Source organism: Nelumbo lutea, chromosome 7 (assembly GCF_056320005.1).
Source record: "Nelumbo lutea isolate HS-2025 chromosome 7, American lotus-T2T, whole genome shotgun sequence".
NCBI lineage: Eukaryota > Viridiplantae > Streptophyta > Magnoliopsida > Proteales > Nelumbonaceae > Nelumbo > Nelumbo lutea.
In genome coordinates, this window is record NC_142690.1 from 20,451,068 (window position 1) to 20,463,899 (window position 12,832).

The 12,832-nt window shown below is 39.5% G+C and overlaps 1 protein-coding gene across 24 annotated transcripts in view; it reads right to left on the minus strand.

Annotated features, from left to right (window-relative positions):
- OVA4 (Nucleotidylyl transferase superfamily protein) overlaps positions 1-12,832 on the minus strand; it is an 83,243-nt gene that overhangs the window by 31,208 nt on the left and 39,203 nt on the right. For all 24 annotated transcript variants that reach the window (XR_016102122.1, XR_016102121.1, XM_088954172.1 and 21 more), the window contains exon 14: positions 12,331-12,420. Coding sequence is in view for 22 of the 24 variants with exons in the window: in XM_088954172.1 (XP_088810298.1) it covers positions 12,331-12,420 (90 nt within the window). In the remaining 2 variants the exon portion in view is untranslated. The remainder of the gene's footprint in view (positions 1-12,330; positions 12,421-12,832) is intronic.

Sequence of the window (12,832 nt, forward strand, 5' to 3'; positions counted from 1 at the left end):
CTGGCAACTCGAGGAGTCATAGAGGCAAGCAACCAGGACATAACTGTGGCATTCTCCTTGCGCCACACAACATACTCTGTACTGCCAATTTCAGGTTCCTTCTTGCTCCCATCTAGGTAGCCTGTGAGATCATGGGAAGTAATAAACAACATTGTGGAAACTGACCACTCCCTGAAGTTGTATTCATCCAGCAGCACACTTGTAATCTGCAAGTTGTGCAGATTAGGGTTTTCCAGATTTGAAGACCTTGCCGCAGGTCTGTTATCCCTAGAAGAAACTTCTCCGGATATTGAAGACATCTTCAGTGCAGCCTCTGTGTAGATGACACTGATTAAGACTAGTCGAAGCAGTTTTGAAGGTTCTGAACCAGTTCTGGAGCAGGTTCTGATTAGTCGAAGTGTTCACAGCAGGTTCTGACAGCTCTCAACACAGTTTCAGACTTGCCGAGACTGTCACAGTTCTGAAGCAGTTCAGTTACAGCAGCAAGTGAGGAGTTATGGGCTGGTAACCGATCTGGAACTAAGGGCTCTCCACTATTGTGCTATGCAGACTCCACTTGAACTTCGAGTACTGCAACTGTAAAGAGAGTGCCCCTCCTTACGGCCAATACTAGAACTGCTGAAATCAGTCCTCAACTAGGTCTGTCCTATACAGACCTCTCTTAGCAGTCGAATAGCTGCTAACTACTAGAAACAGTCTAGTAGGACATCAGCTTATGGGTCTTACTACCCTTGCGCCCTACAACCAAGGGAACCCTAGGTTCAAACTTTGTGTTATTCTCCTGCAACCCTAAGGTTTCACAACAGCAACCAAGATGAAAAAAAGAGAAGAAGAAAGACAGCAGGAGAGAGAAGATGGCGTCGGCTGTAACCAGGAAGGTGCTCAATGCTTTGATACCATGAAAGCTGAAGTGTTGTAGTCAAAGTAGCAGAAGAGAGAAGAAGACCAAGAGATGCTGAGACTGTCGAACTGAATAACCCAGTCGACAATACTCTTATTTATATTAGAGTATAGTACAATGTTACAGAAAAAGATTGGAATGCCCCTAATTAGTGATGGGACACCCAGACAACTTAAAACACTAAACAAACTTAGGCCCATTAACACAGGCCCAGTGCATAATAACTTAAACTCAAATACAAGCTAATAAGAACTCTTATCAGCCGAACCATCACTACATAAAAACCTTCAACCTAACAGCAGTTCTACTCTCCATCCCATTTCTAATTTTGTTTCATTATCTCGCCTTTCCGCCTCACATCGCCAGTTTGTTTCACTTTTGTCATCTATTCCCATACCTAACAATGTCCAAGAAGCTCTTAGTTCACTTGGGTGGTGGCAGGCAATGGAGGAGGAACTCTCTACTCTTCAACATACTCAAACGTGGGAGCTCGCTACTCTCCCACCTGGTAAGCATGTTGTAGGCTGTAAATGGGTGTATACTCTTAAATACTTGCCAGATGGTAGTGTGGAGCATCTGAAGGCCAGACTCGTTGCTAAAGGTTACACATAGTTGTATGGAGTGGACTACATGGAGACATTCTCTCTGGTAGCTAAGATTGCTCTATTCGTGTGTTAATTTCCCTAGTAGTTATGTATGATTGGCCTCTGTTTCAGCTTGACATAAAAAATGCTTTCCTTCATGGTGACCTTGTGGAGGAGGTATATATGGAGCAACCACCTGGGTTTGTTGCTCAGGGGGAGGATGGTAAGGTGTGCAGACTGAAGAAGGCAATTTATGGGTTGAAACAATCGTTGTGTGCTTGGTTTGGGAAGTTTAGTGAAGTGGTGAAGAGTTTTGGAATGAAGCAATGACAGGTTGATCACTCAGTGTTCAGCTATGACTCAGAAGCTGGAAAGATTTTATTAGTGGTCTATGTGGATGATATTGTCATTACTGGCAGTGACAAATTGGGGGATTGACAAACTAAAGGCATTTCTACAAAATCATTTTCAAACAAAAGACCTTGGGACATTGAAGTATTTCTTGGGCATAGAAGTTTCCAGGCCAAAACAATGTGTAAATCTGTGCCAAAGAAAATATGTTCTTGATCTACTGGAAGAAACAGGACTGTTAGGTGCAAAACCGGCTGAAACCCCTATGGAACCAAATGTTAAGTTGAGTAGTGATACAAGGGAAGTATTTGAAGATCTTGGAAGGTATAGATGACTAGTGGGGAAGCTGAACTATCTGACTATCACAAGACCAGACATCTCCTTTGTAGTCAGTGTGGTGAGCCAATTCATGCAGAACCCTCGCATACCTCACTGGGATGCAGTTCTTAGAATTGTAAGATATCTGAAGGGAGCTCCGGGCCATGGGCTAATGTATAAACCAGGAGGAAAACATGAAATAGTTGGGTACACAGATGCAAACTGGGCAAGCTCAGTGTATGACAGAAGATCTACTACAGGCTATTGCACATTTCTTGGAGGAAATCTTGTGACGTGGAAGAGTAAAAGCAGACAGTTGTGGCTAGAAGCAGTGCTGAAGCCGAGTATAGGGCCATGGCATACACTACCTGTGAATTGGTGTGGTTGAGGAATCTCCTACAAGAAATTGGGTTCCACATGGATAAACCTATGAAATTATACTGTGACAATCAAGTTGCACTCCATATCTCATCCAACCCTGTTTTTCATGAGAGAAGGAAGCACATAGAAATTGATTGCCACTTTGTGAGGGAGAAGGTTCTTGCTGGAGAGATAAGCACAGAACATGTGGGCTCGGGTGATCAGTGGGCAAATTTGTTTACAAAAGCTCTAAGCTCAGGGAAAGAGAACTATCTATGTAACAAGCTGGGATTATATGACATATATGCTCCAGCTTGAGGGGGAGTGTTAGAGTGAGCCGAATAAGGGTAGTTTAGTCAACTTGTTTTTGTTAAGTTGTATGATTATGTGGCAGTTTTATTAGAGACACTCTGCCCCACACTTAAGTAAGGGCAGTTTAGTCTTTGTACAAGTAATTAGAGACTAATTACTATTAAGGGGTCGACTGATAGGGTTAATCTATCAGATTCGACAGTCCCTTCATTTTCCTTCTTCTCTTCTTCTTCTTCTTCTTCTTCTTCTTCTTCTTCTTCTTCTTCCTCTTGTTGGTTCGGGTTACTGTAGCAGCAGTCGAAACACAACCCAACTTCAGTCATTAAGGACCTAACAATCACCCAATCAGGACCTAACAATCCCCCAATAACATTCACTAAAAGACAAAGCAATAAGCCATTCCATTCAGCTACTTCAGATGTTACCAAGTGGCTCCTTGGTCCTAATATCATGAAAGGGATGCTTCTATAAAACAAATCTAAAGATGTAAATAGGATTGCAACAAAAAATGGATTGAAACCAGTATTTTAAAAGTGCAAGGGGAAAATAAGCACAAAAGGCATTATTTTAAAAAATCTAAAATTTTGCAAAAAAAAAAAGAAAATTCAAAATAATTCCAAAAAATATTAACAGTAGAGAAGATGGGCCAAATGGCCCATAGGCTGTTTATCCTTTTTTATCTTTTATGTTCTTTGCTGTAATGGGCCTTAATCTGGGCTTATTCTTTCTTATGTTATGTCTTTTTAATTTTTTGCCCAACTAGGGGCTTCTCTGTAAATTACCAAAGTTTAACTTAATAAAATAGAATTAAGGGTGTAAGAGAAGAGATTATGTTCGAAAATCTCTCTCTGAACCCAAGTTCCCGCCACCTTCTTCATCTTCTCTCCTCTTGAACTCTGAATTCTGCTACTTTCTTTTGATTTTTTGCATCTTTCTAAATAGTCCTTTCTTCTCAAAAGGCTGTTTTTCTTCTTGGTATCAGAGCAAGCTCGTTTTTCCCCTTTTTTTCACATTTTTTCCCATACACAGTGTGTATGGAGAACTGAATCGTATGAATAGTTAAAGACACCTATTTCAGCCCAGTTGTTAGTAGTTTCTAGAGAGAAGAGGACTGGTTTTGTCGTCCCCTTGACAGATTCAAGTGTGTTGCCTGAAACCCTAAATTTTTTGAGAAATGTGATTGCGGGCCTCACAGGGAGTTTGACCTAGGCGCTCAGTGACTGAAGGCTTTCTCATTCTCCTTCTTGAAGATCGAATCAAGTGGATTGGTGTTCTGTGAATTCTACAAGGAGCGGCTGAATTTTCTCCATTTCTCCCAGCTTCTAGGTGTGGCGCAGATTACTAGTACGGCTGCATAGAGGTTGGCTCACAGCACAGCTTTTGTTATGTCTTCATTTGGTGTTTTTCGAAGTTGTTTGAAGTCATTTTTGAAGTGTTTAAGAAGATGAACTCCTCAGACTTTGAAAACAAGCATGTTGCTGAATCCGGATAGGTTTCGGGAGCCCCCGTAGACTCTCTACTGGCTATGACCACAGACAAGCTGGATGGAACTAATTATCTGGCTTGGTCACAATCAGTAAAGATTCATATTTGTAGTAGAGGCAAATGGGGTTTTATCTCTAGGAGGAAAAAGGCTCCACCGGACGATGATCCATCATATGAAAAGTGGATGCAAGAAAATTATACTGTTATTGGGTGGCTTGTGAACTCAACGCAACCACATATTAGTCAGCATTATTTGTGGATGAATTCAACAAAGGAAATTTGGGATAGTGTTGCTGAAACCTATTCCCAAAAATTAAATGTGGCCAGGGCTTACAAGCTGAGAAGTGATGTGAAGAATTTGAGATAGGGTGAGAAACCATTAGCTGTATACTTCTCAACACTGAAGTCTTTATGGCAAGAAATAGATTTGATAGAAGCTGTAACCTGGGACACCACTAATGATGTTGAGACCTACAGAAAACTGGTTGAGAGAAATATGGTGTTTGAGTTCTTGACAGGGCTAAATCCAGAGTATGACATTACAAAGCAAAATAATTTATCCAAAGATAGTGTCTAACTGTCTCAAGCATATGCCTTGGTAAGTAGTGAAGAAAGCAGAAGACATGTCCAGGTTCAAGGGACTGGTCTAAATGATTACTTTGCTAATATGGGAGTGAAACCCAAGGGGGTTGTAGGGACTCCAAGTAGCTCAAAAAAGAAAGAGATTATCTGTGAATACTGTAAAAAGCCAAAACACACTAAAGACAAGTGCTGAAAATTGCATCCTAATCTCCTACCACTTCGGTTTCAGAAGAAGTTTGATAATAAAAAGGCAGGGAGTGCTAATGTTGTTGTTGGTCCAGATAGTGACAGATACCAAACTGAAGAGATGACGGCTAGTGTGCAGTTAGCAGCTATGAAAGCAGAATATGAGAAGTTTGGGAGGATGATCAATCACCTAGAGGGTGTGACCTCTTCTTCCAACCCTTCAGAAAATAAAACCTCTTATGCATTTGCTCATACAGGTATATGGGCTTCTGCAAATCATGCAACCATTTCAGGTAATCGTAGGATCCCTTGGATTATTGATCCTAATGCTTCTGATCATATGACCAATCTCTCTACTTTGTTTGTTTCATATGATTTACTTCCTAAACGTGACAAAATCACCCTAGTCAATGGCTCTCTTGCCCCTATCTCCGGCAAGGGAACCGTCAAGACTACAAATTCCTTGGTTCTTCCTTTTGCTCTTCATGTACCCAAGCTAAATACAAATTTGTTATCTGTAAGTAGCCTAACTAAGTCATTGAACTGTTGTGTAACCTTCTTTCCTTCCTACTGTATTTTTCAGGATCTGGAGTCTCAAAAGGTGATTGGGAGTGGCCGTGAGGCAAATGGAATATATCTGCTAGATACTCCTGGACAGTGCCATGAACAACCTGGAAAAGTTGCTTTTGGGTCTACATCTATAGAGTCCTTCAATCGAGTCATGTTATGTCATTTTCGTTTGGGTTATCTTTCTTTTTTTGCATTAAGTCATTTATTCCCAGAACTGTTTAAGGGAATTAGTTTGTCCAGACTTCATTGTGAGTCTTGTGAACTGTCAAAACATTGTAGAAACAGTTATCCTTTGAGTAATAAAAGATCTTCTCCTTTTAATATTGTGCACTCTAATGTGTGGGGGCCTTACCACTTACCCTCTATGGATGGCTACAAATATTTTATCTTGTTCATTGATGACTTTTCTCGGTTCACTTGGATATTTTTTATGAAGTTCCCAAACTTGTGAGGCAATTCCATGAATTTGTCCTAACCCAATTTGATACCAAGATTAAAATTTTCAGATCCGACAATGCAAAAGAATATTTTGAGAAAAACTTGACCTGCTATCTCACTGATTTAGGGGTTATTCACCAAAGCTCCTATATGTTAGGACCCCATAACAGAATGGAGTTGCTGAAAGAAAAAATAGACATATTGATGAAGTTGCAAGAAGTATTCTATTTGCCTCACATGTTCCTACAAAGTTTTGGTGTGATGATGTTCTCACTGCTACCTACCTTATAGATTGTATGCCATCCAGGGTTTTAGGGTTTAAGTCTCCCTTCAGTCTCCTTCATCCGGACAATGATCTTTTTCCTACTCCTGTTCGTGTCTTTGGTTGCACATGTTATGTATATATCTCAAGTGTCCAAAGACATAAATTTGAACCAAAAACCCACAAGTGTATCTTCCTTGGTTATTCCCCCACACAGAAGGGTTACTGTTGTTTTGATCCGAAGACTGGCACTCGGTATGTCTCAATGGATATCACATTTGATGAGCTTTCTTCCTTTTATGGTTCTTCTCTGGAGAGACATTGTCCAAAGAGGGAGGATTTGTCACAGGTGTTTTCTCTTCCTCTTCTTGTCCCAGTTGAGTCTTTTGCTGAGTCTCTTCCTCCTTCAAATGAATCAAGGGAGGATCAGTCACTTCACTCTCATTCCAGTGTTCTTATTCCTCCTCCTTTACCTCCTCGCCCTCTTTTTAATCCCAGGTTGTATCAACGGCAAAGAACCAGAAATGAGTAGGTTGTTTCCCCTACAACACATGAGCCTCATGCACTTCCAATTACAGATGAGACAATAGGTACTGTTACAGCCCCTTTGGAGCCATCCTTCCCAGACCTTGATGTCCCCACTGCTATTAGGAAAGGAAAAAGGAAGTGTACTGCACATTGCATTTCCAAACACCTTTCTTATAGTTTGCTCTCTCCTTCATATTTTTCCTACCTTTCTTCTGTTGCCTCTAACCCAATTCCTAGGTCTGTGTCAAAGCTCTTAATATTCCAGAATGGAGAGATGCTATGAGAATAGAAATTGATGCTCTGCACAAGAATGACACTTGGGAAGTGGTTGATTTGCCTGAAGGGAAGGATCCAGTAGGTTGTAAGTGGGTTTTTACTATCAAATATCATGTTGATGGCACCACTGAAAGGTACAATGCTAGGCTGGTTGCAAAAGGCTATAAACAGACATATGGGATTGATTATCTGGAAACCTTTGCCCCTGTTGCCAAGATGACTTATGTGAGAGTTCTGCTATCTTTGGTTGCACACTCAGACTGACCACTTTATCAATTGGATGTAAAAAATGCATTTCTGAATGGAAAATTACATGAGGATGTCTATATATCTCTTCCTCCAATGATGTATGAAACAGATATGAAAGGAAAGGTCTGCAGGCTGAAAAAATCTCTTTATTGACTCAAATAGTCCCCTAAAGCATGGTTTGAAAGGTTTAGGGCTGCCCTTGTTAGCTTTGGCTATGTACAGACACAATCTAATCATACCCTCCTTGTGAAGAGGAGAGGATCCTTGGCCATTTACCTGATTGTGTATGTTGATGATATTGTTGTGACTGGTAATGATGTCTCAGGAATCAATGATCCCAAATCTTTCCTTCATACAGAGTTTGAGATCAAAGATTTAGGGGAATTGAGATACTTTCTTGGCATAGAAGTTGTTAGATCCAAGGATGAGATCCTTATCTCTCAAAGGAAGTATGTTCTTGATTTGCTCTCTGAAACAGGGAAGATGGGTGCTAGACCAGTTACTACTCCTATCGATATGAGCCATAAACTCTCTGCTTCAGATGGAATATTGTTAGAAGATAAGGGAGTCTTCCAGAGACCACTTGGAAAACTTCTTTATCCATGCATGACTCGGCCAGACATTGCATACGCTGTCAGTTGCATCAATCAGTTCATGCATGCTCCCAGGGATACTCATATGGCAGCAGCAGAGCGGATTCTATGTTATTTGAAGGGCTCCCCTGGAAAGGGGATTCTATTTGCCAAGCATGGCCATATGAAACTTGAAGCCTACACAAATGCTGACTGGGCTGGAAACATTGATGACAGAAGATCTACCTCTAGGTACTGTAGCTTGGTGGCAGGTAATATTGTCTCTTGGAGAAGCAAGAAACAATCAGTTGTTGCTCGATCTTCAATCGAAGCAGAATACAGAGCCATGGCTCATGGAGTTTTTGAACTATTGTGTCTTAAATCCTTGATGGAGGAACTGGGTATTGAGCATGATAAGCCAATGATGTTATACTGTGATAATCAGGCCGCCATCAACATTGCTCACAACCTAGTGCAACATGACAGGACTAAGCATACTGAAGTTGACAGACACTTCATTCGAGAAAGACTGGCTTCTGGAGAAGTGTGTCTACCTTTCATCACCTCTGAAGGACAGTTAGCAGATTTCCTCACCAAGGGCATTCCCAAGGCTAAACTTCAGCATGATACTGGCAAGCTTGGCATGATTAACATCAATGCTCAGCTTGAGGGGGAGTGTAGAGAAGATGGGCCGAATGGCCAATAGGCTGTTTATCCTTTTTTATCTTTTATGTTCTTTGCTATAATGGGCCTTAATCTGGGCTTATTCTTTCTTATGTTATGTCTTTTTAATTTTCTGCCCAACTAGGAGCTTCTCTATAAATTACCAAAGCTTAACTTAATAAAATAGAATTAAGGGTGTAAGAGAAGAGATTATGTTCGAAAATCTCTCTCTCTGAACCCAAGTTGCCGCCACCTTCTTCTTCATCTTCTCTCCTCTTGAACTCTCATTTCTGCTACTTTCTTTTGATTTTTTGCATCTTTCTAAACAGTCATTTCTTCTCAAAAGGCTGTTTTTTTTTAATTTAGTATTAATTAAAAAAGCAAACTTTAATTTTAAACCAAATTTTTAAAAAACTGATTATCTCAAACATAGCATGGAAAACATGTTCAAGCATGTCAACCTTTCAAATTTCTTTATTTCTTTCCCAATTGCATATTTGCATTATTTCAAATAGCTAGTGTGATGTTAAATATTTTTCATTCACAATTCTACGAGCCGCTTTTGTACCAAGTCCCTTGAGGCAAGCCCAAACAAGTGCATGTTAGGGTCTTGAATTCTTAATTCCTACAAAAAAAATGGCTGTAGAATCTTTCTCACTCTCCCAATCTATGGTCTCCTATAGATCCAGCTTTATCCACAAAGAGTAAAGAACGGTGTAATAGATGGACAGGACTCATCTCCCTTGTCAACAAGAGAACGACTCAACTTAAAGATGATATACTTGAGTAAAGTGTCTCTCTTCTGAGTATGCACATTTGGCCTGATCCCATATTTCCTTGGCTGTTTCAAACCACATAAAGTTCTTCCTTAAGGTAGGTTGCAAACAGGATAACAAGGAAATGACCATATAGTCATCCTGTTCCTACTTGTCATGTGCTGGACTGTCTTCTTGTGATTCTTTAATTTTCCTATTAAGATATCCCAGTTTTCCACTTCCACCAATACATAGTCAGAGTGTCAAACTAATTTTGCTCACTCCAAGTAAGCCTATCTACAGGTGTAATAGATATCCAAAAGTTGATACTTTTACCAACACTACCAAAATTGTGATTCGCTTCTTATATTCTAGATGTGGCTAAATCATCCATAGCTAGGATTCTCCAACAAGAAACAAGATTCAGGAAGTTGATACTTTTACCAACACTACCAAAATTATGATTTTCTCCTTATATTCTAGATGTGACTGAATCATCCATAGCTAGGATTCTCCAACAAGAAACAAGATTCAAGTTAACAAAGAACAAACGGCCTCCAAAAAAAACAGTCAAAAATCCACCACCAGTACCACTGCAGTCCTTTATAGGAGTCGCATGAACCCTGAAAGGAAAAATCACCACTGCTGTCACTACACAATGTCAGTATGCCACCACTTCTGTTCAGTTTAAAGTTTCACACTAGCCCACAGGAACGAATGTGATAACAATACTGTTATCATTTACTGGTTCACACAAACCCAGAAAAGGAAAGGCCAGGTCTGTAACAGCACCCCCTACACCACTGCTAGTTCATACAAACCAAGAAACAAAAGGAACATCAACATGCCCGTTCTAAGTATGCAAGATAACTATTAAAGTCTAGTTGGCAAGAGTATATCAATCTTTTTGTTATTTTCTATTCTCTCCCATAGAGTTCTTATGTAAGGGCACAAATGTAATTTTGGATATATTTGAAGAATGAACAAATAGGATCGACAGTATGGAGGGGCCGATACTTTTGATCTCTATTGACTAGAAATCTTCTTCTCTTCTTCTTCTTCCTAGAACTTTCCCCTTTACTTATCTCCTTATTTTAATCCTTATTATTTTCCTTTTCTTAAGGTCGATAACGAGGAATTTCATGCTCTTCAGTCCAATCATATGTGGGATCTTACCTCCTTACCTCCTGGAAAATAAGCAGTTGGCTATTGATGGGTGTATACAGTGAAACATTACCAAGATGATGCCAAGATAGTAGTGTTCTAATGTTGAGTGATTAAAGGCCTGCTTATTGGACAAGGGATACACACAAACTTAAGGTGTTGATTATTCAGAAACATTTTCTCCAATTTCTAAAAATGGGTTCTGTACAGGTAGTTATTTCCTTAGCTGCCTACTTTGATTGACCCCTATTCCAGCTTGATGTCAATAATGCATTTCCTTCATGGTGACCTTTAGGAGGAAGTGTATATGGAGCAACCCCCTAGGTATGTTGTTCAAGGGCAGATAGGAAAGGTGTGCAAACTGAGAAAAGAAATTTATGGGCTGAAACAGTCTCCACGGTTTGGCTGGTTTAGTAATGTGATGCAGGAATTTGGCCTAAAACAATGCAGTGTTGATCATTCTATTTTTAGCAAGAACTCTTCTTCTAAGATGATTCTATTGGCAGTATATGTTCATAATATTGTTCTCACCAGTAGTGATGTAGAAGGAATCTTTGAACTGGAGCAGTTCTTACAAGAACACTTCCAAACCAAGGATCTAGGCTCCTTGAAGTATTTCTTGGTTATTAAAATTGCTTGTTGAAAGTGAGGAATTTCCTTGTCACAGAGATTCCCATGGATCCTAATGTGAAGATAACTGATAGTCAAGGGGATCCATTAAGTGATCCCAAAAGATATAGGAGGTTAGTTGGGAAACTGATTTACCTTGCGATCTTTAGACCTGATATCTCATTCAGTGTAGGGGAATTAAGCCAATTTATAGAGAATCCCAAAAGTGCTCACTGGGAAGGTGTTATGAGAGTGTTGAGGTATTTAAAGGATGCTCCAAGTCCAAGCCATGGTATACTATAGAAGAAAGGGGGACAATTACTACTAGAAGGGTACTTAGATGTTGATTGGGCAGGATCCTTAATGGATAGGAAATCCACTACGGCCTATTGTATATTTCTCTGTGGAAATCTTATTACTTAGGAAAGTAAAAAAGCAAAGTGTAGTTGCCAGGATCAGTGCAGAAACCAAGTACAAAGAGATAGCATACACCACCTATGAATTGATTTGGTTGAAGCATCTCCTTCAGGAGATAGGCATTCTTGTGGACAGACCCATTAAACTGTTTTGTGACAATCAAGTTACTACAAACATTACTTCGAATCCAATTTTTCATGAGAGAATTAAGCACATAGAGGTTGCTGTCATTTTGTGACGGAAAAAATAGTAAGCGGAGATGTTTTCACACTATATGTAAAGTCAAAAGACAAACTAGCCAATCTTTTTACCAATAGTTTGAGCCGTACAAGAATGGATTATATGCCCCATCCAGCATTATAATATATATGCTCCAACTTGAGGGAGAGTGTTAAAGTCTAGTTGGCAGGGGTATATCAATCTTTTTGTCATTTTTCTATTCTCTCCCATAGAGTTCTAACGTAAGGGCACAAATGTAATTTTGAATATATTTGAAGAATAAACAAATAGGATCGACAGTATAGAGGAAGTGATACTTTTGAACACTCAATTGGAAACCCTCTTTCTCACTTCTCTTCCCTTTCTTCTTCTTCTTCTTCCTAGAATCTGAACTACTTTCCCTTTACTTTTCTTATTTTATCCTTATTATTTTCCTTTTTTAAGGTCAATTATAATAACAAAACTAATACATTCTACTTATAATTTAACCACTACAAGAGCACCTATGAAGACATTATATTGAGACAACCTGGATGGGGTGTAGATGATCAATCAAAGCATCTGCAAGGAGGGTTTTGAATGTGCCCCAATTCATATCTTGACATTCTCGTGCAACTTCCTGTAGAAGAGGAATTTTCAGTATTTAGTGCATAAGAGAAATTACGAAATGCCAACTGAGAAACGCGAAACTATACAACTAAATGTCCTTCATATTTAAGATTGCAAACCGATTGAAGTGGTATTGTAGCCATGAAGGTGGAAAAAATAACCAAGACCAATTCAGTGACAAAAGTTTGGCCAAATCCAACAGTAAAAAATGAAAAAAAAAATTAAAAATACTAGTAGTTTCACCATCATCATCCATGCCTTATCCCAATCCGTTCTATTAATTAGTTAAACTATTACTAATTAATCATTTCTTACTACTACCCATGTTCTTTTTGGTCTACCCCAAGCTCTTCTAGACCCTTCGATGTGTAACAAATCACTTTTTCTAACTGGAGCAGTTAGTCTTCTAAGCATGTGACCAA